The 27,423-nt window shown below is 41.7% G+C and overlaps 1 protein-coding gene across 2 annotated transcripts in view; it reads right to left on the reverse strand.

The window, feature by feature from the left end:
* WWP2 (WW domain containing E3 ubiquitin protein ligase 2) overlaps positions 1-27,423 on the reverse strand; it is a 145,065-nt gene that overhangs the window by 27,362 nt on the left and 90,280 nt on the right. For both annotated transcript variants that reach the window (XM_079906852.1, XM_079906853.1), the window contains exons 8-9: positions 21,723-21,933; positions 6,480-6,569 (exon numbers count right to left, since the gene is read on the reverse strand). In XM_079906852.1, coding sequence (XP_079762978.1) covers positions 6,480-6,569; positions 21,723-21,933 — 301 coding nt within the window. The remainder of the gene's footprint in view (positions 1-6,479; positions 6,570-21,722; positions 21,934-27,423) is intronic.

Genomic DNA, 27,423 nt, shown 5'->3' on the forward strand with positions numbered 1-27,423 from the left:
ACTATATACCAGATGAAGGAACAAGATAAAACCCCAGAAAAACAATTAAATGAAGTGGAGATAGGCAACCTTCCAGAAAAAGAATTCAGAATAATGATAGTGAAGATGATCCAGGACCTCGGGAAAAGAATGGAGGCAAAGATCGAGAAGATGCAAGAAATGTTTAACAAAGACCTAGAAGAATTAAAGAACAAACAGAGATGAACAATACAATAACTGAAATGAAAACTATACTAGAAGGAATCAATAGCAGAATAACTGAGGCAGAAGAACAGACAAGTCACCTGGAAGACAGAATGGTGGAATTCACTGCCGTGGCACAGAATAAAGAAAAAAGGAATGAAAAGAAATGAAGACAGCCCAAGATAACCTCTGGGACAACATCAAACACACCAACATTCACATTATAGGGGTCCCAGAAGGAGAAGAGAGAGAGAAAGGACCCGAGAAAATATTTGAAGAGATTATAGTCAAAAACTTCCCTAACATGGGAAAAGTAATACCCACCCAAGTCCAGGAAGTGCAGGGAGTCCCAGGCAGGATAAACCCAAGGAGAAACACACCAAGACACATAGTAATCAAACTGACAAAAATTAAAGACAAAGAAAAATTACTGAAAGCAACAAGGGAAAAATGACAAATAACATTCAAGGGAACTCCCATAAGGTTAACAGCTGATCTCTCAGCAGAAACTCTACAATCCAGAAGGGAGTGGCACGATACATTTAAAGTGATGAAAGGGAAGAACCTGCAGCCAAGATTACGCTACCCAGTAAGGATCTCATTCAGATTCAATGGAGAAATAAAAAGCTTTACAGACAAGCAAAAGCTAAGAGAATTCAGCACCACCAACCCAGCTCTATAACAAATGCTAAAGGAACTTCTCTAACTGGGAAACACAAGAGAAGAAAAGGACCTACAAAAACAAACCCATAACAGTTAAGAAAATGGTAATAGGGACATACATATCAATAATTACCTTAAACATGAATGGATTAAGTGCTCCAAACAAAAGACACAGGCTCGCTGAATGGATACAAATACAAGACCCATATATATGCTGTCTACAAGAGACCCACTTCAGACCTAGGGACACATACAGACTGAAAGTGAGGGGATGGAAAAAGATATTCCATGCGAATGGAAATCAAAAGAAAGCTGGAGTAGCAATACTCATATCAGATAAAATAGACTTTAAAATAAAGAATGTTACAAGAGACAAGGAAGGACACTACGTAATGATCAAGGAACCAATCCAGAAGAAGATATAACAATTATAAATATATATGCACCCAACATAGGAGCACTTCAATACATAAGGCAACTGCTAACAGCTATAAAAGAGGAAATTGACAGCAACACAATAATAGTGGGGGATTTTAACACCTCACTTACACCAATGGAGAGATCATCCAGACAGAAATTAATAAGGAAACACAAGCTTTAAATGACACAATAGACCAGATAGATTTAATTGATATTTATAGGACATTCCATCCAAAAACAGATTACACTTTCTTCTCAAGTGCACACAGAACATTCTCCAGGAGACATCACATCTTGGGTCACAAATCAAGCCTCAGTAAATTTAAGAAAATTGAAATCATATCAACCATCTTTTCCGACCACAATGCTCGCTATGAGATTAGAAATCAATTACAGGGAAAACAACGTAAAAAACACAAACACATGGAGGCTAAACAATACATTACTAAATAACCAAGAGATCACTGAAGAAATGAAAGAGGAAATCAAAAATACCTAGAGACAAATTACAACAAAAACACAATGATCCAAAACCTATGGGATGCAGCAAAAGCAGTTCTAAGAGGGAAGTTTATAGCAATACGAGCCTACCTCAAGAAACAAGAAAAATCTCAAACAATCTAACCTTACACCTAAAGGAACTAGAGAAAGAAGAACAAACAAAACCCAAAGTTAGTAGAAGGAAAGAAATCATAAAGATCAGAGCAGAAATAAGTGAAAAAGAAACAAAGAAAACAATAGCAAAGATCAATAAAACTAAAAGCTGGTTCTTTGAGAAGATAAACAAAATTGATAAACCTTTAGCCAGACTTATCAAGAAAAAGAGGGAGAGGAATCAAATCAATAAAATTAGAAATGAAAAAGGAGAAGTTACAACAGACACCGCAGAAATACAAAGCATCCTAAGAGACTACTACAAGCAACTCTATGCCAATAAAATGGACAACCTGGAGAAATGGACAAATTCTTAGAAAAGTATAAGCTTCCAAGACTGAACCAGGAAGAAATAGAAAACATGAACAGACCAATCACAGGTAATGAAATTGAAACCGTAATTAAAAATCTTCCAACAAACAAAAGTCCAGGACCAGATGGCTTCACAGGTGAATTCTACCAAACATTTAGAGAAGAGCTAACACCCATCCTTCTCAAAATATTGCAGAAGAAGGAACAATCCCAAACTCATTATATGAGGCCATCATCACCCTGATACCAAAACCAGACAAAGGTATTACAAAAAAAGAAAATTACAGGCCAATATCACTGGTGAATATAGATGCAAAAGTCCTCAACAAAATACTAGCAAACAGATTCCAACAGCACATTAAAAGGATCATACACCATGATCAAGTGGGATTTATCCCACAGATGCAAGGATTCTTCAATATACACAAGTCAATCAATGTGATACACCATATTAACAAATTGAAGCAGAAAAACCATATGATCATCTCAATAGATGCAGAAAAAGCTTCTGACAAAATTCAACACCCATTTATGATAAAAACTCTCCAGAAAGTGGGCATAGAGGGAAACTACCTCAACATAATAAAGGCCATATACGACAAACCCACAGCAAACATCATTCCCAATGGTGAAAAACTGAAAGCATTTCCTCTAAGATCAGGGACAAGACAAGGATGTCCACTCTCGCCACTATTATTCAACATAGTTTTGGAAGTCCTAGCCATGGCAGTCAGAGAAGAAAAAGAAATAAAAGGAATACAAATTGGAAAAGAAGAGGTAAAATTGTCACTGTTTGCAGATGGATTTGGATTGGAAAAATCAATATTGTGAAAATGACTATACTACCCAAAGCAATCTACAGATTCAATGCAATCCCTATCAAATTACCAGTGGCTATTTTTACAGAACTAGAACAAAAAATCTTAAAATTTGTATGGAGACACAAAAGACCCCGAATTGCCAAAGCAGTCTTGAGGGAAAAAAACGGAGCTGGAGGAACCAGATGCCCTGACTTCAGACTATACTACAAAGCTACAGTAATCAAGACAACATGGTACTGGCACAAAAACAGAAATACAGATCAATGGAATAGGACAGAAAACCCAGAGATAAACCCACGCACCTATGGTCAACTTATCTATGACAAAGGAGGCAAGGATATACAATGGAGAAAAGACAGTCTCTTCAATAAGTGGTGCTGGGAAAACTGGAGTGCTACACGTAAACGAATGAAATTAGAACATGCCCTAACACCATACACAAAAATAAACTAAAAATGGATTAGAGACTTAAATGTAAGACCAGACACTATAAAACTCTTAGAGGAAAACATAGGAAGAACAAACACCCTTTGACATAAATCACAGCAAGATTTTTTTTGATCCACCTCCTAGAGTAGTGGAAATAAAAATAAAAAATTAACAAATGGGACCTAGTGAAATTTAAAAGCTTTTTCAAAGCAAAGGAAACTACAAACAAGATGAAAAGACAACCCTCAGAATGGGAGAAAATATTTGCAAATGAATCAACGGACAAAGGATTAATCTCCAAAATATATAAACAGCTCGTGCAGCTCAATATTAAAAAAACAAACAACCCAATCAAAAAATGCACAGAAGACCTAAACAGACATTTCTCTAAAGAAGACATACAGATGCCCATGAGCACAGGAAAAGATGCTCAACATCACTAATCATTAGAGAAATGCAAATTAAAACTACAATGAGGTATCACCTCACACCAGTTAGAATGGGCATCATCAGAAAATCTACAAACAACAAATGCTGGAGAGGTTGTGGAGAAAAGGGAACCCTCTTGCACTGTTGGTGGGAATGTAAATTGATACAGCCACTATGGAGAACAGTATGGAGGTTCCTTAAAAAACGAAAAACAGAATTACCATATGAGCCTGCAATCCCACTCCTGGGCATATACCCAGAGAAAACCATAATTCAAAAAGACTCATGCATCCCAATGTTCATTGCAGCACTATTTACAATAGCCAGGTCATGGAAGCAACCTAAATGCCCATCGACAGACGAAAGGATCAAGAAGATGTGGTACATATATACAATAGAATATTACTCAGCCATAAAAAGGAACGAAATTGGGTCATTTGTAGCGATGTGGACGGATCTAGAGACTGTCATACAGAGTGAAGTAAGTCAGAAAGAGAAAAACAAATATCGCATATTAATGTATATATGTGGAACCTAGAAAAATGGTACAGATGAACCAGTTTGCAGGGCAGAAATAGAGGCACAGATGTAGAGAACAAATGTATGGACACCAAGGGGGGAAAGTGGTGGTGGTGGTGGTGGTGGTGGTGGTGGTGTGATGAATTGGGAGATTGGGACTGACATATATACACTAATATGTATAAAATGGATAACTAATAAGAACCTGCTGTATAAAAAATATATAAAATAAATTCAAAAGTTCAAAACAAAAAAGACAGACAAAAAAATATATACATGCTATAAATTCACAAAGTACAAGTGTGCAATGTGTCCTGTTAAAAGTTGATGATTAATTTGTGAGACAACTGGAGAAATCTGACTACTCACTGGGTTTGATAGGGGTAGGTAAATACTGTTAATAATATAGTGTTTTCACTTTTAATAAGAGAACACTTTTTAGAAATATGTACTGAAATTTGGATAAAATGATACGATGTCTGGGATCTGCTTCAAAATGATCTAGAACAGGGGTGGGGGAGGGGTGAGTGAGGATTACACAGCAGGAGGTGGCAAATGTTTTCTACCAAGAGCCGAAAAGTAAATATTTCAGTCTTTGCAGGCTTTACAGTCTGTATCACAATTACTCAACTCGGCCAATGAGCACAAAAGCAGCCATAGACAATAAGTAAACAAATGAGAGGGGCTGTGTTCCAATAAAGCTTTATTTACAAAACAGGTGGCAGGCTGGATTTTGTCCACAGGCCCACAGTTTGCCAACCGCTGGTATAGATGAAACAAGAGTGGCCATGAGTTGATAATTATTGAACCTAGGTGTTGAGTGTGTGGGCATTCTTTGTCCCACATATTTGAAAAATTCAATATGAAAATTTCTACAATTTCCATAATAAAATGTTTTAATTTTTTTCTAAGAAGTCGATGTTTATCTTTGGTAAGTTCCCTGGACTTAAAGTAAAAGGAGAAACAGAGTGAGAACTAAGGAGGCGGATTATGAGTGTGATTTCCAGAACGGTAAGGAAGAAAAGGAAAACACAAAAGCATTCTACTGGAAAACTGAAACCAAAAGCAGCCCATCCGTGGAAACTTGTAGGACTGGAAAGTGAGGTGATATTTGCCCGGCACACGCCTGACAGGTGAACAAAACAGAGCACGGGGGTTCTCCCGATACGCCCACCTCTGACATCCTCTCCCTCCACAAGCTTCGGAGGGGCAAGTCAGCATTCACGTTCTATGTAGGAGCCCTTCATGGCTGCTTTACTGGGAGGTGATTCTTTCCTGAGAGCAGAATGCATTCCCTTTCGAAAGCTCTCAGGACTGGGAGACGCATGTGGAAAGAACTTTCTGTCCCTGGCAGACAGGGAACCAAACCCCTTCTCCTTGAACTTGGACACTCTTCCCTCACTTGGAAGCCTCACTCATCCTCTGGTTTTGGAGAACTTAGCTGCGTTCTCGCAAAGCCCGCTGAACGAGAAGCACACTGTCTCCAGGGGCTGGTTGGACACAGGGCGCTATGAAATGCATCAACACCCTCTCTATCTTGGCTTCCTTGTGCTCTTTTTTCCCCCAGAGATGCTCTAAATGTTCCTAGTCTGTCCTAGGAAATGAGAGCAGAATTAAAGTAAGTGAGTAGGAAAGGCAATCAAGGAACCCAGGATAAATGTCCCTGGACTTTGCTACCTCTGCAGAAAGAAACTGAAAATCGGGCCCTACAGGATATTTCTGTAGGTGAAATGACTGAGGCCAGTGAGACACCAAGGGCCCCGGAGGTCTCCCCAACCCTCCTTCCTCCAGAACCCAATATCCATGGGGGTTCTGAATACCACTTAAGAAAGCCCATGGCCAATACAACACATGTAGGAAGAAGGGAAAGTAGAAAGAGAGAGCAGAGAATGCAGAAGGGGATGACTGTCGGAGGAGGGGAAAATAAAGAGAGAAAGGAGGAGAGTGGGGGAAAATAAAGAGATGGCCATGGCAGTGAGTGGTGGAGAAGCTGATGGGGACTCTTGGTGCCAGTTCTAGAGCCTCGGGTCTTACTGGTTCAAGCCTTACCCTGGAGGAAGAGGCCGCTCCCAGGTGGTGGTCTTGGTATTGTGGTCAACATAATAGACACGCCCGTTGGGGAGCTCTCGCTGCTCCCATCTGCAAAATAAAGTCAAGGGAGGCATGAGACACACCGGTGAAAGGCATATGCCCTTGCTCAAAGGAGTCATTCACTACTATTAGGCTAATGTGAGAGGTAACATCAAAGTCGACATGCAAGACCAACCCGCTGGTCAGACAAGCTCCACGTTGTCACTGATGGTGGCACCCACGTCTGCTTCTTGAAAAAACTATAACAGTTTCCCTTTATGGATTCAAAGTACTAGATAACCCATAGATCACGCTAAATTCCCTAAACAACCCATATGAATCTACATTGCCATGGATTTTTGTGAATCACGGTCTCTTGGTCATTTTGGGATCAAAGAGCCCTTTAGGAATGGATGAAAGCTTCCAAAATGCACTCACCAACAAAAATGTGTGTGCAATTTCTGGGATTCCTGGACCTCTCCTAAAGCTCATCCGTGGACCCTCCAGTGCTTGTAGCCTACTACCTTCTAAAGTCACAAATTATATGACTATCCCTGTTCTCCTAGAATCATATATATTCATGATCACATTTCTTTTTAAAATACAGGATTCATTTACAGAGGATCTTTAAAAGAGATCTGGATGAATCAAGAAACATAGCATACTGCTATTTATTGGCTGCTCTACCCCTCAGTCTGTGTGTGGGTTACTATGAGATCAGGGTGCTGAGGGTGGCTCATCTGTGCTAAGGGCAGAACAACAAGGTAGCAGATGATCCAAAGAGTTAAGACAAAGACAAAATCACTACAAAATACAGCCAAGGACCACCCGTCCCCACACTCGTGTTATTCCCACATTCAATGCAATCTGACAATAACTCCACTTCCCTAGAATACAGTAACCTACATATATGGGATGCAAAGATTTATGTTTATAAAATGATTACCATTTTATGAAGGATGTTAATGGTCCCGTTAGCCTTTATGTTTTACATTGATTTTATTTACTTCTACTTTTGGGTACTGCCTAGGGGAAGGTGACCTCTGCCAGGAAGCTAGTACAGTCCTACGGAAATGCTTGTTTTAAAAACACAAATGTATGCCAATGTGATTGACACATAAGGGAACGTACTATGAATTTTGGGTTTGCTTTGCATGAATTGGCCTTCAAAACACACTAGTTGAACACAGAAGACTTCCCCCAGCTAAACCCAGTCGTGTAGAAATACACAAAACCCATACTCATCTGCCGGCTACCTCACTTTACTGCATGTTACACACCATACTCACCCACATCTGGTGTTACATCTCCCATCTGATTTCAGAAAAACCTCTTTGTACCACTTCATGACAACACTCACAAGCTCCAACCTTTCCAACACCTGCTTCCACAAGCAAACTTCAGGTCTTCTCATGGAAATGTGCCATATGTATTGTAGTGTTATGATCTCAGCCATTTAACATGTGTAAAACCATGCTACCATCGTTATTAGGTTCCTATTTGTGTCACTGACAAATTTTTGACTGTTACACCCCTAATCCATTTTTCCCCGTAAGCCCTGTGGTTTTTAACTGCATGATTTGGCATAGCGTGGTGGTTTCTAGGAACACATATGTTATAGCAGAGTTGACTGTACACTGAAATAAATGTCCTAACTTCTGTTACTAAGCCTGGTGTGTCTACTCAAATAGACATAAGCTTTATTCGATACCATTTCTCACGTCTGATCAGTGGACTGCATTGATAAGCCCCTCTGAGGTTAATTCAGATACAGGTATACGCAAGGTTTCTAAGGCAAAGATGGGAAGGGGGTAACCATCACCCACTGAATGTCCACAATGAGCTGCAGGCTCATCTTTACTTGATTCAGTCCTGCCTTCATCCTTTACAGTGGCACATGCCATCACCATCGAGGGAACTGAGGCTCAGAGAGGCTAAGTAACTCTTACATGGCATTTAAACTCAGCTCTCTGGGACTTCCCTTGTGGTCCAGTGGTTAAGACTTCACCTTCCAATGCAGAGGGTGCAGGTTCGATCCCTGCTTGGGGAACTAAGATCCCACGTGCCTCGTGGCCAAAAAACCAAAACATAAAACAGAAGCAATATTGTAACAAAATTCAATAAAGACTTTAAAAATGGTCCACATTGGGACTTCCCTCGTGGTCCAGTGGCTGAGACTCCATGCTCCCAATGCAGGGGGCCAGGTTCGATTCCTGGTCAGGGAACTAGGTCCCACATGCCACAACTAAGAGTTCACATGCCTCAACTAAAGAGCCCACATGCTGCAACTAAGACCCGGCGCAGCCAAATAAATAAATATTTTTAAAGTTATTTTTCTTTAATGGTCCACATCAGAAAAATCTAAACAAACAAACAAACTCAGCTCTGACTCTCTAGCCCATGAGTTTTACCATGTCACTCTGAAAGGAAGAAAGGAGGAAAAGGAAGGGCAACTGGAACTTATAAGGAACCCACAACCCAGCAGACAAGGTGCCAGGTGCCTTTCCAAAGCCCACCTCAACGTGAACAGCTTTCCCTAGCACAGGAGTCTGGGTAGGGGGACCTATAGGATCAAGACGACTGGGGAGAAATTACAGTAAGTCCACCTAGTTAATTTCTAGGCTCCATTTTAATCACAACCCTCTGCTCAGATACAATCTATGGGAAGAGGCTGCACATTTTGCACCACTGGGAGGCTTAGCCTGGGAGCAGTGAGGTCTGGTAGTTCCAGACTCCCTCCTTCCAAAAGGGATCAACTACTGTGTTGAGGACCGGAGTGCTATAAACACCATTAAAATGGGCTCGAGAACATTTTCTCTCCTGGGTATTCCCGCTCAAGGTTCTGGTTGAAGCAGATACTGGTGACTTGGCCCAGGTGCCCTGGGTTCCTCCCACTGCAAAAGGAAGATTCTTGCACTTCAGTCAGTATTTTATTGAAAGGGCAGAATCTTCTGACAAAACTGACCAGGTGAAAATAAACACAGGGTAAAGTTAAAGCTCTTCTCCCTCTCGATGCCCTTCTGAATTAAAGACAAAAGAGTAAACAGATATTGCCAGCTCAAAAGACTGGTAGGGATCTGGTGGGGACCCTTCAGCAAAAAGGCTAACATACTGTGATTTCACACCAGCTCTCTAAATTCCTCCTGTCTGCTGGGTAATCAAGCAGCAAATCCGATACCCTCTTTATTCATCTGAATTTGGAAATAAGGAAAGCCTTGAGAAAGATACTTGGCTTAAGGGTAAGTAGTGAAATATGGAAGCTCCTCGGGCAAGGGTAGCAAGCCACTCTTTCATAACATTTGCTCCTAATAAAGACTTAAGGAGCTGAGAATTCCTCAGCATTTCCTAAGAAATTAGCTCTATCCTTCCTGTCCTTGGCAATTTTGTGGCACAAAAGCACCAATAAAACAACTTTGCTCATTTTGCAGTCACTAATTGGAAAACTGACCATAATTGGTGGGTGGGGCTGCCCCTTGAATGAAGACAAAATATGTGTTGTTGCAGTTGGAGAGAAAAGGTGCTAAAACACATTTTTTCTTTATTCCAACAATTCTTTTGTTACAACTTTCATCTTATAAGTGGTCTCGACTTCTGGCTTCTTTTCTATTTCATTTGAGGCAAGGAGAAAACTTTGGTTTTATTATACGTTGGCTAATAGTTTCATTTGAAGATGGAATAATTCTTAAAATTCCATGAATTAAATGCCTTGAATTGACACAGTGGTCTTCCTGCACTGCCAGAAAGGAAATCGGTGTGAAGTCCTCTTTGCTTATATTCAAGAGTTATGACGGCTCCTCCCAAGCCTTCACAAGACCCGTCTATCCTGTCTTTGATCCCAGCTGATCCTAGAAATGAAAGGCTGTCTTTTGGGCACTGTTATTGTCCAGCGAATCTCAGTGTCCTTCTATGAACCCTCTCAATTGGCTTAGCTAGAAAAATAGTTACCAAAATGAACAAGACCTTTCTTCCATTACCTTTCTTTTGATATCTACATTCTTCCTTTTAAAATTGGACTCCTGCTCGGATTCAATGTCCATGTGGGTCCTCCCTGATCCGTGACCTGGCCTAACTGCTTTCCTTAGAGAACTCTCAACTCCTCCCTACCTGCATGGCTCCTCAGAATTCATACAAATCCCTCCCCTCCATTTGTGTAGCAGAGTCGGTTGATTCTATCGTCAATCAAACGAGCCCCCGGATTCTCATTTCTCCGCTGTAACTGCTGACCCATATAGACTGAGCCTTCCGACTGTCTTGGTTTGGTCTCCCCATGCCAAGAAAGTGATACTGGAAGTGACCTTTCATCGGCACATCCCTGGCAGGGGTTAGGTTTCTGAACCTTATAAGCATCTTCTTCATGCTGAGATTAAAAGGCTTTTCAATCAAACTACCCATGGGTCTCGATACTGCAACCTGGTCACGTGGGTCATATCCTCTCCCACTGAATAGCTTTCTTTGATGTTCTCAGAAACAGTGTTCAAAGCACCAAGCTTGATTCACGTCCCTTCCCAACACATTGCTCCTTGGCTTTCGATGTATATAGCCTTTAGTTGGAACATGGACTACACAGGGTCTTTCTATTTTGAAAGTACTTAAAAAATAGTCTCCAATTTCAATTAATCTCTGTACTTTTTTTTCAACCTAAATTCCCTTTGCTCCTATGGATTTTAACTGTCCTTTATTCAGTTTGTAATAGGGAAGAGCAAATCTGACTCCATATTAGATCAGTTTCTTTTACTTTAACCTTAGTGCTCTGTTGCCTGTGCTTAGTCATGCTGGCTCCACACCTTTTGTAAAAGAATGTTGCCTATAGCCTGAAATATACAGGATAGCCCATTCTCAAGACTCTGACCTTTAAGAGTCCATTCATTTAGAGATAAAAAAAAGTTGCAGAACAGAGAGTAACATTTGTCTTGTTGGAGGTTTACAGGAACATTGAGACTTGACCTACAGGAGCACTGTGACTTGACCTAGCTGCATGAACAAAGGATTCCAACACCAAGAAGTCTGAGACAACTAACCATGCCCCTCCCTCACCTTGCCTTTAAAAGTGCTTTGCTGAAACCCTTCGAGGAGTTCAGGGTTTGCTGGGCACAAGCCACCCATCTCCTTGCATGGCCCTGCAATAAACCTTTCTCTGCTCCAAACTCCAATGTTTCGGTATTGTTTGGCCTCACTGTCCATTGGGCGCATGAACTTGCGTTTGTTAACAAGTTGTATATCTTCCATGCCCATGCCCCCATCCCCCCCACTATCATCGTTAAAAAGGTAAAGGATGAAAATCTCAATTCCATTATTAGGATGGCATCCAATCATTTCTCTCTTATGTTATCTGAAAGGAAATTGTCTGGTCACTAACAGTGACCACACTTTTTTTTTTTGGGGGTGCACCACGCAGCTTATGGGACCCCAACCAGGGCCCTCAGCAGTGAAAGGACGGAGTCCTAACCACTGGACCGCCAGGGAATTCCCTGAACCACATTTTCTTGTGAAAGGTTTCCTAAAAGGTCTTCAGGAAATCAATTCTCAGTTACTTGCCGTTACAGTGTATATTCAACCATCCTGACCAACACACTTCTTGGTCAGATTCCCCTAAGTTTGGACAGAATCACAGTTTCACCAAGAGTCGGATTAAATTGGGAAGGAATTTAAAGCTGGATAATCCGAGGATTTCAGGTTAGTATCAGAGATGCTATCATCACACTCACAAATTCTTAGTAAGAACATTATTAATTTGTATTATTTATAATTTGTTAATAAATTTTATTAACAAAAGCACTGGGCATTAGTAAAGCTGACTCTCATTCAACATACACTCTCTCCATCAGAAAACAAAGTCATGCCAGAACACTTATGCACCAATAAAGAAAAGATGCCTTGCTGGTTACCTGGACAAAAACTAAACTTCAGAAAAATACACTGAAAGTATTCAGGTATTCTTAAAGCTGCCTATGTAGAAGTTCAACTCCCCTCAGGCAAATATTACAGGGAATTCATATTTTCTTACTTCATGCTCTTATAATAAATTTAAACTCTGAACCAAATCCTATTCCCCAAACTCTGGCCACTTCCTGGGTGAACGGTAAGATTTATTTCCCCTGTAGGGACATTGTCAGACTGTTTTATGAGTCAAAAATCTGTGTGCAGTGGAACACATCTCCTACTCACTGTTTTCATTGCTTCAGTAGGTCCTCTGTAAACTGGGTAGGAAGTGTGTTAAACTCAGACCTTCCCCCAAGAACCCTTCTTGAAATACTGAGCTTTCCTTTAAATCCAAGCACACTAACCCCCTTTTTAAAACTATCAACAACCAGCACTTTATGCCCCTTAATCACAGGGGGGCACAGTAGTAGCTTCTGAGGACTCTGAATTAAGGTCTGTTTTTCATCTCTTTCTTCTTCACCTATCCCATTTTCTTTGCCTTGCAAAAGTCCCCATAGCTCTTCAATGGAAGACGGCAACTGCTTTCAGGACTTCCCTGGTGGCCCAGTGGTAAAGAATCTGCCTTTCAATTCAGGGGACACGGGTACGATCCCTGGTCAGGGAACTAAGATCCCACATGCCGTAGGGCAACTAAGCCTGTGTGCCACAACTATTGAGCTTGCACGCCTCAATGAGAGAGCCTGCATACCACAAACTACAGAGCCCATGCACCCTGGAGCCTGCGTGCCACAACTCGAGAGAGAAAACACACACGCCACAACTAGAGAGACACCCGAGCGCTGCAACGAGGAGACCGTGCCCCGCAATGAAAGATCCTGAGTGCCACAACTAAGACCCAACACAGGCAAAAAAAATTAAAAAAAAAAAAAAAAGATATGCTCTCACAGACAGGCAAGACAATTCCTAGAGACGGTGTCTATTAAAAAAATTTTTTTTAACATTATTGCAGATTTTAAAAACCGTGCAGATAAGTTTGGCAATGCAGGGAAATAGCCACTCTTAAAAAATAGTGAGGGACTTCCCTGGTGGTCCAGTGGCTAAGACTCCAAGCTCCCAATGCAGGGGGCCCAGGTTTGATCCCTGGTCAGGGAACTAGATCCCACATGCCACAAGTAAAGATCCTGCACACCACAACTAAAGACCCCACATGCTGCAACTAAGACCTGACACAGCCAAATAAATAAATATTTTTAAAATATAGTTAGTGGGAGCAAAAATGGGTATACTCTTTCCTAAGGGTAATTTGGCAACTCAGTCAAAAACATTTCCTACATGAATACCCTTTAATTCAGCAACTCTGTTTCCAGGACATATCCTAAGGAAATAATTATGTGTCAAAAGATTTAGCTTTAAGTGCATCCATCACAGTATGTTGCAGCATGTTACAGAAAAACTGGAAACAACCTAAATGCTCCAAAGTGGAGGATTAGTAAAATAAATTATGTTCATTCTATAATGGGTATTCCATCATTTAAAATATCATTGTGGATAATATAGATTTGTACAGATGTTTACAATATATTGGGTAACAAAAATAAGTGAAAATATAACATGCATAAGATAATCAAAATTTTGTTTAAAAATTATAAAAATATACTATTTTTCATTAAATCTAAAATGCCACCAATTGTAAGATTTTTTACATACCACCAAGAAAGAAAAAAATGCTGCCAATTAAACTATGACACTCCAATGTTTGTAAATCACATCTTAATTTTTTTTTTTTTTTTTTTTTTTCTGCCGTACGCGGGCCTTTCACTGTTGTGGCCTCTCCCGCTGCGGAGCACAGGCTCCAGACGCACAGGCTCAGCGGCCATGGCTCACGGGCCTAGCCGCTCTGCGGCATGTGGGATCTTCCCGGACCGGGACACGAACCCGTGTCCCCTGCATCGGCAGGCAGATTCTCAACCACTGCGCCACCAGGGAAGCCTACACATCTTGATTTTAAAGAAGTTAAATGTGAAATAACATGCGTATCAGAATCTACAAAACATGGGGGCAGGGGGATCACGTATGCGTGTAAAATTTTTACAACATCAGAGTAAGGAAGTATTTCAGACAGACACAAAAGGCACGTGAAAAAGATGAACAGATTTGGCTATCTAAAAATTTGAACTCCTGTACAATAAAAAGCAACATTAAAAAGTGAAAAGAGGGCTTCCGGTGAGGGCCGGTGAGGGCCGGTGAGCCATGGCCACTGAGCCTGCGCGTCTGGAGCCTGTGCTCTGCAACGGGAGAGGCCACAACAGTGAGAGGCCCGCATACCGCAAAAAAAAAATAGTGAAAAGACAAGACACAGACTGGGAGAAAATATTTGCAATGCACATAATTGAGAGGGGATTAGTATCCACCATATATTAAGAAATCCTGCAGATTAAAAAGACAGATAGCAAACAGAAAAATGGATAAAAATATATGAATAGACAATTCACAAGAAAGGAAACTCAAGAACCAAATTAAAATAACATGTAAGAAGAGGTTTTCAAATTAAAACCAGCAAAAGATACCCTTTCACACCCATTAGACTGGCCAACATGAAAAAAAATCTGACAATTCTAAGTTTTAGCAGGAATGCTATGCATGCTCATGGGAGCATGAACTGGTGAGCTGACTCAAAAAGCAATCTGAGGGCTTCCCTGATGGCGCAGTGGTTGAGAGTCCGCCTGCCGATGCGGGGGACACGGGTCTGTGCCCCGGTCCGGGAGGATCCCACTTGCTGCGGAGCGGCTGGGCCCATGGGCCATGGCCACTGGGCCTGTGTGTCCAGAGCCTGTGCTCCGCAACGGGAGAGGCCACAACAGTGAGAAACCCGCGGACCGCAAAAAAAAAAAAAAGCAATCTGATAGTGTCTACTAAAACTGAAGACCTTCATCTTCCTACAAAGAAGAAACCCTAGTTCTAGTACTTGCACTAAAGAAACAAACATGCACACAAAAAGGCATACACAGAAAAAACTTCATTGTAGCATTGTTTATAAAGGCAAAGATGTAATTATAGTATAAATAAACACAAATATAGAATGTTATTTTTTATATTTTACATTTATATGATATAGAATATACACAGTAAATATAAATAAATTTTAATTATAACATAAATAAAATTTTACCTATTCATACAACAGAAGACCATATAGCAGTTTAAATGAATGTACCAAGTTCCATGTATCTCTGTATATAGGGAATGGGACCGGGGAGGGGTTCACAGGGACTTTCAACTTTATTGACAGTCTTCATCAAGAGGTTAAAAAACAGGGGGGAGGGGCTTCCCTGGTGGCACAGTGGTTGAGAGTCCACCTGCCGATGCAGGGGACACGGGTTCATGCCCCGGTCTGGGAAGATCCCACATGCCGCGGAGCGGCTGGGCCTGTGAGCCATGGCCGCTGAGCCTGTGCGTCCGGAGCCTGTGCTCCGCAACGGGAGAGGCCACAACAGGGAGAGGCCCGCGTACCACAAAAAAAAAAAAAGAAAAAAAACAGGGGGGAGGTTTATAGCAAATGCAGCATAATGCTAAAGTTTGATACGGCTCGGTAGGGGAGCCCACAGGTATTTCTTATATTACTTTCTATTCTTATCTGCATGTTTAAAATATTTTACAATTAAAAAATAAAATTTAAAAGCACATACCCTAAGACTGTCAAAAAATTTTGGTAGATGCGTGTTGACGTGTACATGTCTGTGTATGTGGTCTTGGGCAAACTGCTTAAGGTTTCCTCATTTGCAAAATAAGGGTGAAAGTAGCTACTACACAGAGTGCTGTGAAGACCGAAATAACCCACGTATGAAACCTAGCACTCCCCAGCACTCTGGAAACATTTAACATATGTTAACTCTCACCAATGATCAGGCAAAAAAATACACAAGGTGCGTGAAAAGCACCAGTGGTTAAATCTAGGTGGGTGTGTGTTTGTTATTGCTGTTGTTCTACTTCTTTCTTCTATTTTTGTTTCTAAGTTTTCCCCCCCCCAAAAAAAACGTAAAAAATTGTAAGAGCTATTGAGAATGAAAACACTTATCCAGTCATTCAACAAACACTTCTCACTCCAGCTCCCTAGGAGCCAAGTACCATGCTAGGTGCTGGGAATACAAAAACCCAATAATCCCAACTCCTGAGGAGCTCTCAAGAAAGTGTAGCAAAAAATGAAAATTCCTGGGCTTCCCTGGTGGCACAGTGGTTGAGAGTCTGCCTGCTGATGCAGGGAACACGGGTTCGTGCCCTGGTACGGGAAGATCCCACATGTCGCGGAGCGGCTGGGCCCGTGAGCCATGGCCGCTGAGCCTGCGCGTCCAGAGCCTGTGCTCCGCAACGGGAGAGGCCACAGCAGTGAGAGGCCCGCGTACAGCAAAAAAAAAAAGAAAGAAAGAAAATTCCTAATTACATATGAATACATACATATAGCAGGGCGAGAACTTCTCATGGGCCAGTCCCAACAACAGTAGAATCTTTGGAAACAAGGCTTTCGTCCTGAGATGAGGAGGAGGGAGCCAGGAACATGTACTATCTGCCATTAACTAAGCATGTAATAATCCCTGCAGAGTTGAGAACTAAACCATACTACTTAGCAAAAAGGCACAGATTCTCCAGTATAATCCTTTAATCCTTTGCTACTGAAGTATGGTCCATGGCTCAAACTGTTACTATTCAGCAACCAGAAAAGTACAGAAGCTTCTAGATGTTTAGAAACTTTTGTACCAATATGACATTGCCACAACATCCAAATATGTGATCTGTAGATCTGCCTCACTGAACAGAACAGAGGACAAAAGTAAAGGTTCATAAGAGATTGAAAAAAAATAATTAAAACAGAACAAACAAAACCAGAAGGAAAAAAAAAAAAAAACAAGGACTAGTTCTTCACAGACAGTTTCAGAAGCACTGCTTTAAAACTCCTTGGGTAAGGATCTTTGGCTAGCGCCAAAATTGAGTTTGGAATGAAATTCAGTGGCGGCAGCTGTTTTATAACTTAGCAGAAAAGCTGCAAATTCCAACGTCTCTTAAAGTGTCTCTACAAAGAAAACATCAAAGAACTCTTACCAGGTTGTCATCCTTGATAGTGTGTCAAGGACCACCTGGAGAAAGGACCTCTGGGTCTCCATTACTGGGCCTGGGGGTAGGGGAAGATGGCAAATCAAACAGATCCAGAAAACACCCTCCTCAATTATTTCTACTCTGAGGCAGGAAACGGCCAGGGCAGCCAATGACTGCAAGAGGAGAGGGATGGTGTGAAGTGGCAGTGCTGAGGTAAGTCGGCAGAGTCCAAACACAACGGCCTCCCTTATGTAAGAAACCACAGCACAGCGCGGGCTGCCAGGGTGAAATAATGTGCCTCTGTGTGAGAGGGCCTGGGCGAGCTGCAGAGCCTGGGACGCACTTGGAGTTTATCTAAGCCATGTACACACGGTCTGTTAATGAGCATTTGGTCCCCAAAGTGGGCTCCCTGCTGATAAAAACCAGATGCAGGGCCAGCTGATCAAAGTGGCCTCCCTCCCCACTGCCCACTGCCCGGACCACTATCTCACCATGTCTCCCGAGCCTTCCTGGCAGGCACCCCCTCCTTTAACGGACATTTGCCAGCTGAAAACACCATGCCCTTCCAACTAGCTTCTTTTGTGCTAATTAAATTAAAAGGTAGGGAAAGCAGGAGGGTTTGGAGACAGGGAGAGAGAGGAAAGAGATAAAGGGTGTTCTATTTGGATTTATGTGGCCCAGTTTTCGGTGGCCTTCTGTCACTAAAACACGCAGACGGACGTGACATCTTTATGTCCAGTCTCATCTGCTGCAAGTTTTAGAAAGGCAATGCAGCAACTGGAAAAATAAGCCCTTGGGATCCCCAAATGAACTGTGCCCGATCCCTCTGTAAAGGAGATTGAGAAGGTAAGGTTAGAAAGAGACAAAGTCAGCTGGATGCCATGAAAAAGCAGTCTAGCATGGCTCAGAAATGCCTTAGCAAAGGGGAGACAAGGTTCACAGTGTCTCCCAGGGCATGAGGACCCCTAGTGAGCAGGGAAGAGCATCCTGACCCTGTGAGAGATTCATACTTGAACCCAAAGCCAGACAACCTAGCCTAGTTAGTAACCCCTTAGGGTCTTGTTCTTGGGAAGAAAATGCAGTATTCCTGTCATAGTTCCTCTTTATTTGAGGCATCAAAGAAGCAGAAAACATTCATCCAGGTGGAGGAAAAAAAAAAAAGATGGCATTTAAATCGATTCATTAATTCACTACAAGTATGTCTTGGGGGCCGACTTTGCGCCAGGCTTCTTGCCATCTTGGCGTTTACAGCCCAGCAGGGCAGAGAGACGCAAAACATGCAATTACACGTGTGAGAAGTTATAGTACACAGGGTGGTCTGACCTTGTCTACCAGGGATAGAGGAAGGATTCCCAGAGGAAGTGCTGATTAATCTGAGACTTGAAGATGGATAGAAAGTAATGGACAAAATTGTGAGGAAGGTTTCAGAAAGGGTAACCGGCATGGCAGAGGGTCCCAAATCCAGAGAAAGGGTGGTACATCTGTCAAACTAAAATAAGTTACAGCTACAGCTTAGAGAGCAAAGCAAAGAATGTCTTCCATGGAAGGCCTGAGGGGTAGATGAGGTCCTACACTGCAGGGCTTTTTAGGTCTTATTAAGATTTGAGAATTTATCCCTAAAGACAATAGGAAGCCATTGCAGCATTCTAAGTGGTGAAATGTCATGCTCGGAGTTTTATTTAAAAAGGTTAAAAGTGGTCCCCTGACTCCTGAATGCAAGATACCAGAAATAACAAATGTCGTATATCAACGCATATACGTGGAATCTAGAAAATGGTACAGATGCACTTATTTGCAAAGCAGAAATAGAGACACAGATGTAGAGAACAAACATATGGATACCAAGGGGGGAAAGGCGGGGGTGGGGTGAACTGGGAGATTGGGATTGACATATACACACTACTATGTATAAAATAGGTAACTAACGAGAACCTGCTGTATAGCACAGAGACCTCTACCCCATGCTCTGTGGTGACCTAAATGGGAAGGAAAGCCAAAAAAGAGGGGATATATGTATGCATATAGCTGATTCATTTCGCTGTACTGCAGAAACTAGCACAACACTGTAAAGCATCTATACCCCAATTAAATAAAATTTTTTTAATAAAAATAAAATAAAATAATTTCAGAAAAGTTAAAAAAAAAAAAAAGATACCAAGAAAAGAGGAATAACTCATCTTGTCTGAATCTCCTAAACTTGTAAATAAGCTAGGGCGGGGACGGTAGGTCTGTGAATTGGAAGGCTCACAGTGGAAAGTGCGCCCTTTCTGGCTTGCTGTCACAGAGCCGAGAACTGAAAGCCTGCCATCCTCACCGCCACACACTCAGCAGTGCCGTTGGCAATCTCCAGGCCCTGAGACAGCCCGCAAAGTACCGGAGCTTCCAGTGGGCACCTGGATGTCCGTCTGGGCTGGAAAACTGGGTCTCGGTACCCTTCTCTGGACCATGATACATGTTCAGGTGGGGAGTGGCCTCCCCAGACCCACACACGGGGCCTCATCCCATTCTAAACGCTCCACGGAGAAGATGCTGTTCAAACTGTACTCAGGAAAAGCGTTTCAGCCTCTGGTTGGGCGGGGTTGGGGGGTAGGAGAACAGCCTGCTCAATCGCCAGATGCAGAATAAAGGGTGTTTTCAAGGCCTGGAGTTTTCCAGCTGCCTGGAAACAGGAAGAGCCCAATCCAGGAGAACAGTAACCCTCACACACGCCCTACATAAAGACGCGTTGAGCCATTAGCCCTAATTGCCTGTGACTGACACCGGGAGTGAAGCCCGCCCTCCAGGCATTTGCTCAGCGCAAAGCAAACAAACAGCTCCTGGAGCACCCGGGCAGCCATTTTCTCTCCTTTCTGCCAAAATGATTCTGCCCTGCTCCCCCCAAATTATATACAGATTTCAAATTATAAACCAAACAAAGGTCTTTCAAGTATTCCTTACCACGTACGAAAGAGAAAAAAAAAAAAAAAAGAACGCCTCTGTAGGAAGGAGTTACACACAAGCAATTGCTTATGAATCTTTTCACAAAATCAAAAACTTCACAGAAGACTTTTTGGAGCCACCTCTCAATATCCCCAACTCTCTCCGGGTTTGAGGTATTAAAAGCTATTTGCAATACTTTTCACGCGTTCATTGTGTTTTATTAAAAAACATAAGTTAAGTTGTGTGCCAAATGCTGGGGATCGCAAATGCCTTCGGATTTAGGATTTTTTGCTTAAACAACTGGGTTTTCTAAAGTGGTTTAAGAACAATACAGAATGTTATACATCAAGCAAGAGACCATCCATCCTTCCCTTTTCCTTTGTGAATCAGCCCCACACCACCACCACTGGCCAGACCATGGTGACTGTGGTGATACGGACATTGGTTTCCTCAGTACCAACTGATAAACAGGATGGGCATTGGGACCACAACGGGACTGGCCCTGAAAGTGATCAGTAGTCCTTAGAGAAGACTCTGTTTCCCAGTTCAGAACTGTTCTGTTCCTTTATGCTTCCTTCACACCCACTTAAAAAATATCATTCACCAGGTAAAACACCCACCATTGGGTGAGGGCTGTCTTATCTGAGTCCCTTAACTTCCTGGGGAGATAGATATGCATGATTATTACCTCCACCTTACCGAGATGGTAAGTCACGCAGGCAAAGTCATAAAGGGTTGAGTGGGGAGTTAAACCTAGATCTACTTGATTACCAGGTCCATGCTTTTAATCTCCACTTGCTTTTGGCCTGCTGGGGCCATCTTCTTGTCATTCAAGGCCTTCAGCATCAGATTTAGTTCTGAACTAAAGGGAGGCTCCAAGAAAACCAGGAGCCCGAGCTAACGTCAGCCCCGGCCATGGGAATAACATACAGTAATATTCAGAGCCTGAAGTCCTCCATGGGCCATTGAGATAAAATGCAAGGGAGAAAAGCTGTTTTCTAGGCAGGATCTAGGCAAATCCAGTGATGCTGGAGGGCAAAATGAGCTCCTTGTTCCATAAAAGCCACATTCTTTGAGTCAAGCTGTGCATTTCAAGTCACGGTATAAGGTACCATTGATTCTGCCCTAGATGGTTTAGATCCTTTTCAAGATTTATGTAGAACGAGCAGTTCTCCCACACCTCCCTTGTTCCTATGCATGGCAGCCTCCCCAGAGACTACTAGCCACCAGGTAATAAATAACCACGTTGTTTCTATGCTGGTGAAGGAGCCTCAGTTGTTTTTTATTTCAGGGGGTGGGGAGGGAGGTGCTGCTGTGGGACAGAAGGCTACTCACCCAGCAGGCAGAGCATCAGGGGCTTGGGCAGCCACTGGGAGCTGCTGGGTGCCCGAAGTGCTGGGCTCCTCTCCTTCCTCCGGCGTGGCCGTGGCAGGGAGAGTCGCGGTGGCGGGGTTGGGGACCGCACTCGATGCCGCAGCAGGCGGGGACACCACAGCAACAGCGGAGGGTGCTTCAGGGTCAGTGGCTGCAGTGGGTTCGTCATTCACTGAAAATACAGGAACCGTAGTTTAGAGATCAACTCAGCGTTGTGTTCACATTCACCAGGTTTCTCGCTTGACATGGTAACACAGTACCTACAAGGTGACTGTACATGTTACCTGGTGACGGCAAAAAGTTTTACAGAACATAACTTTGGAAAGGACAGCAAGTCAGTGAGGGCCTGCCGGAAGAACAGTGGGAGATGGAGCTGAAATAAATGGATTATTAAATATTACGTCTTTTATATAACTTCACTAAATTTTTCTAACATGCCATGGTTACGTTTACAGCGATAAAAGAGTAGCAGAAAAAATAATGTACCAGCACTAATGTACCAGCACTAACTAATGTTAGTGCTACATGGAGCAAGGCCAAAGCCAAGTTCATAGGGTTGTATACTTTTCTTTGTCACTTGTCTGCTGGGCACAAATAGCACCTTCCTTCAAAAAGCTCCATACACACTAAGAGGTAGAAAACTTCCAATAATGTGCTTGTTCTTTTAAAGGCTCGTGCTCAAAGTGGGGGGCAAGGATTAACACCCGAGACGGAAAAGATGGGGCTGTGAGAGAAGGGACTTGTCTCCAAGGTAACAATAGACAAAGAGACAGAAGTGAAATAAGCTGATTCCTGAGTCTCCTCATTTTTCCATTCCTTTGATGATCACTCATGTTCACAAGGATCCCAAGGCACTGCAATATCCTCTCACTCAGAAAGGGATCAAACGCAGTTTCAAAGAATTAAAATTCTTTGAAAACGGATAAGCCATAAACAGAGAATTTTCTACATATGTGATTGCATATGTGTACATTTACACTGGAATTTCGTAGGAAAACCCCTTGGTTTAGCCTCATCTTCCTAATTCAGAAACTCTTTTTGCAGTTCCCCTAACAAATGGCTATCCAGATTGAACATTTCTTCTGACAAACACCTTGCTACAGAGCCATTCCACTGTTGAACACATGTAGCTGCCAGAAAGATTTTTCTTATGTTAAGCTGAATTCCACTAGATGGTTTTAGTCCCCACACCCCAAGCAATACGAAATAAGTATCTGGCCATCCTGTTTCTCATTCACCCTCTCTATTCCAGTAAAAGGCCTACTATTTCTTTAATGTCTCTAGGTTATTACTCTCTTCTTATGATCTGGCTGCCCTCTTGTAGATATTTTCTTCTATTGCCTCCCATTTCTAAATAATGGTATCATGAACTGAACATAATAAACAAGATACCATCAGACCAGCAGAGTCAGATTTCCAATATAAATGATATTAGTTATATTTATAGAACACCAGTTATATTTATAGAACACCAGAATGCCAGCCAAAGTACACATCATTGCTTTTTGGATTATCTCATTTAAGCCTCATACACAAGCCCATTTTACAGTTGAGGAAACTGAAGCTCGAAGAGGTTAAATAACCTGCCAAGGTCACAGGGCACCTAATTCACACCCCTGCTGTCTGCCTCCAGAGCCTGAACCCTCATTCACTACACTCTACTTCTCCCTCTCTGCGCATCCTCTAATGCAGCCCGGGATTATAATAACTCAGAAGCAACCACATGAGCCTGTCGGCTGACGTGAGACTGGTGGTCAGCTGAAACTAAAATTTCTTCACATGAGATGATGCCAAGCTTGATCTTAACAAACAGCAAGGAGCCTAGGAACTACCTACGATTAGTTTAAATAATCTGCTTTCTCTTCAGCATATGAAATATTGTCTGGCACACAGACTAAATTAGTTGTTTAATAAATGACTATATTTTATGCAACTGATGTTTCCTCAACATAAATGCAAGAATTTTTATTTATATTCCTAGTCTGTCTCGGCTGAGTTAGTAAAACACAACAGATGTCAATTATTTTTATGCAAATCTATAAATTTTACTCAATTCCAATGAAAAAACCATCATGACATTTATGAGAACTAAATAAATTCATCCTAAAATTTATAAGTAAAACTAAACACAGAAGAATAGCCATAAACATTCTAGAGACGAAGAGTCTTGTGTGCATGGGGTGGGGGAGAGGAGAGGAGATAGTTTTCTAAGGTATTAATTAACCCATATTATAAAGCTACAACAATTAAAATAATGTGGCACTGATATATGAATAGGCAGATGTCGATTAAATAACAAGATAGTTCAGAAACAGAATTAAATACACATTGGAATTAAGGAATTTAGTATATGACAAAGGTGACATCTTAAATTCCTGAAGAAAAGACAGACTATTCAGTAAATGGTACTGTGACAAGTGGGTAGTGTATTGGACAAAAACTGAGACATATTCCTACCTCACTCCTTACATCAAAATAAATTCCAAAGAGATCAGAGATTTTGACATAAGAAATGAAATCACAGAGGAACCAAAGAAAATGGAGAACAGTTTTATAATCTCAAAGTGGAAAAGACAGAATCTAAAAGTCATAAAGTATTGATGAATTCAACTACATTAATTTTTTTTTAATCTAAATGGCAAAAAACCACCATAAGCAAAATTAAAATCAAAAGAAAAACAACAAACTGGGAAAGATTATTATCAATTCATATTACAAACCAGGTGCTAATTTCTTTGATATGAAAAAAAGCCTCTACAAAACAGTAAGAAAGGGACTTCCCTGGTGGCGCAGTGCTTAAGAACCCACCTACCAATGCAGGAGACACGGGTTCGAGCCCTGGTCCAGGAAGATCCCACACGCCGTGGAGCAACTGAGCCTGTGCGCCACAACTACTGAGCCTGTGCTCTACAGCCCGACAGCCACAACTACTGAGCCCACGTGTCACAACTACTGAAGCCCACGCGCCTAGAGCCCGTGCTCCACAATAAGAGAAGCCACCGCAATGAGAAGCCCACGCACAGAGACGAAGAGTAGCCCCCACCTCGCCGCAGCTAGAGAAAGCCCACACAGCAATTAAAACCAAACGCAGCCAAAAATAAATTAATTAATAAAAAAAAACAGTAAGAAAAAGACCAAAAATATGCAGACACTTCACAGTTAAGGAAATACAAATTACCCCTAAACATACGAAAAGATGCTCAACCTCAATTATGAGACCAAAAAATGCAATTTAAGGCTATAATGAAATGCCATTTTTTAACCTATCACACTAGCAAGAGTGAAAAATATTCAACCACACTGATAAGAATGTAAGAAAAACTGGATTTTCACATACTGCTGGTAAGAGGAGAAACTGCTAAAACCTCTGTGGAGTGCAGCTGGGCAATACCAAAAATTTAAATACAATAATTGGGAGGTGGGGGGAAGCATGGGTGGGTACAGAGAGAGGTCGGGGGGCCTACAGGTGAAATTAAAATGGCCATGAGTCAATAACAGTCAAAGCTGGGTGATGGGTTCATTGTAATATTCCTTTTTACTTTTGTACATATTCAATGTCTGTGGCACAGATGGAGTGTGTACTCCCATCAGGAGAGGCACATAATGTCTGGTCATTTCTCTTTTGCAATGTTAGCAGCCATTGATGATTATTGCCTAAATCCACTAACTGGTAAAGAACCGAAAAATAGTAATATTCTAATTCTATCACGCCTCTAAAGAGAAATTTCCCCTATCAACTATCTGGTTACCTTGAGGTTCAGTTTGTAAAAAAAAGGCAAGAGAATTGCTTGAGTCTTTCCTTTCATTTACCAGTTTTCAGAAGAATGAGTTAATACTCTCATGTTCTCCAAAAACAAACAGTGAACTTTTGCTCTGTTTAAAAATCATTATGAGTTCTTGGATTTAAATATATTTAAAGCATTTCAATCTTTTGTGATTATTGTTCTTATTGAAACTAAAATTGTCCCCATCTTTGGCTGGGGTTAGCAGAAGAGGGAAGGGCCAAAGATCTTCAAGGTGGCTTCAAGTTCTTTGGAAAAAATTCTAAGATAATTAATAAGTGGTAAAACTGCAGAACAGCATATATATTGTGCTACCATTTGTGTGTGTATGTTCAACGAATATGCTTGTATATTCAAAGAATATCTTGGAAAGAATCATACGAAACACAACAGTGACTGCCTCTGGGGAGGGAAGGGGAAGCTGGAAGACCAGAATAGGAAGGAGACTTTCTTTACACTGTTTAAGCTTTTATACCTTTAAAGTGTTGACAACATATATGTACTGCCTATTAAAAAATTTTTAATGAAATTTTCAACCAGGAAAGGAACAAAACCAGAGCCCTGTAGCATGCCAGTGGAAAAGACCGCCTAGTCAATACTATTTGGACCTGACCGGTCATGCCGCTGCGAATCTAGTTAGAAGGGTTCCCACCAGGACTGCATCTGTCCACAGAGCTTCCCGAGAGCCTTTGATTCACCAGAGCAGTTCATCTGTTTAAGAGCTTTGTGGTTTCTCGAGTTTAGATTTGGAAACTGAATGTGAAAGCCAGATATCCTAGCGTTGAAACTTTATGTGTCCATGCTTAAACTCTCTGCTCTCAAAGACTCTGTATGTGTGTGCGTACGGGCATACCTCAGAGATATTGCAGGTTTGGTTCCAGACCACCACAATAAAGCAAATATCGCAATAAAGCAAGTTTTTCGGTTTTCTGGTGCGTGTAAGTTTTGTTTACGCTATATTGCAGTCTATTAAGTGTACAATAATAGCATGATATCTTAAAATACAGTGTATACTTTATTGCTAAAATGCTAACCATCATCTGAGTGAGTTGTAATCTTTTTGCTGGTGGAGGGTTTGAGATATTGCAAGAACTGGGGAATTCTCTGGTGGTCCGGTGGTAAGGACTCCGCACTTTCACTGCCGAGGGCCCAGGTTCAATCCCTGGTCAGGGAACTAAGGTCCCACAAGCCACACGGCATGGCCAAAAAAAAAAAGAAACATTGCAAGAGTTACCAAAATATGACACAGAGACACGAAGTGAGCAAATGCTATTGGAAAAATGGTGCCGGCAGATTTGCTTGATGCAGCGTTGCCACAAACCTCCAATTTGTAAAAAAAAAAAAGAAGAAGAAGAAAAAATGTAATATCTGTGAAGCACAATAAAGCAAAAAGAGATAAAACAAAGGTATGCCTGTATATACACACATGTTCTTAGAACATAAGGGCTTGAAACCTCAGAAGTAAATCCAAACCATCACAGCTTACAGTCAGAAGAAACCAAAGTTCAGATAATTCAGTTACTGCGTCATGGCCACCCTGGTAAAATAAGTGACAGAGCGCCACACTTGAGCCATGACTTCAAGTAGAGAGAAAAACTGGATTGACAAAGACGAAGAGTTACAATTTCATCATGCCTTAGAAAATTGCTGTATTTTACATTTAAGCTCTATTCAGTATAGCCAGTGTTCTCTATTAATCATAATTATTTGATGTACACAACTTATCTCCCCCAAAACACAGCATCCTTCTTGAGAATGAGGGCAAATTTGTTTTCCTTCATTTTTTACTACTTCCATTCTCTACCTACTACATTCTTGTCTCCACCCCTTTGCTCACTTCAGCCCTCCTTCCCTAGAGGCTCTCCCCACCACTTCAGCCC

Source organism: Stenella coeruleoalba (assembly GCF_951394435.1).
Source record: "Stenella coeruleoalba genome assembly, chromosome: 20".
In the NCBI taxonomy this organism is placed as follows: domain Eukaryota; kingdom Metazoa; phylum Chordata; class Mammalia; order Artiodactyla; family Delphinidae; genus Stenella; species Stenella coeruleoalba.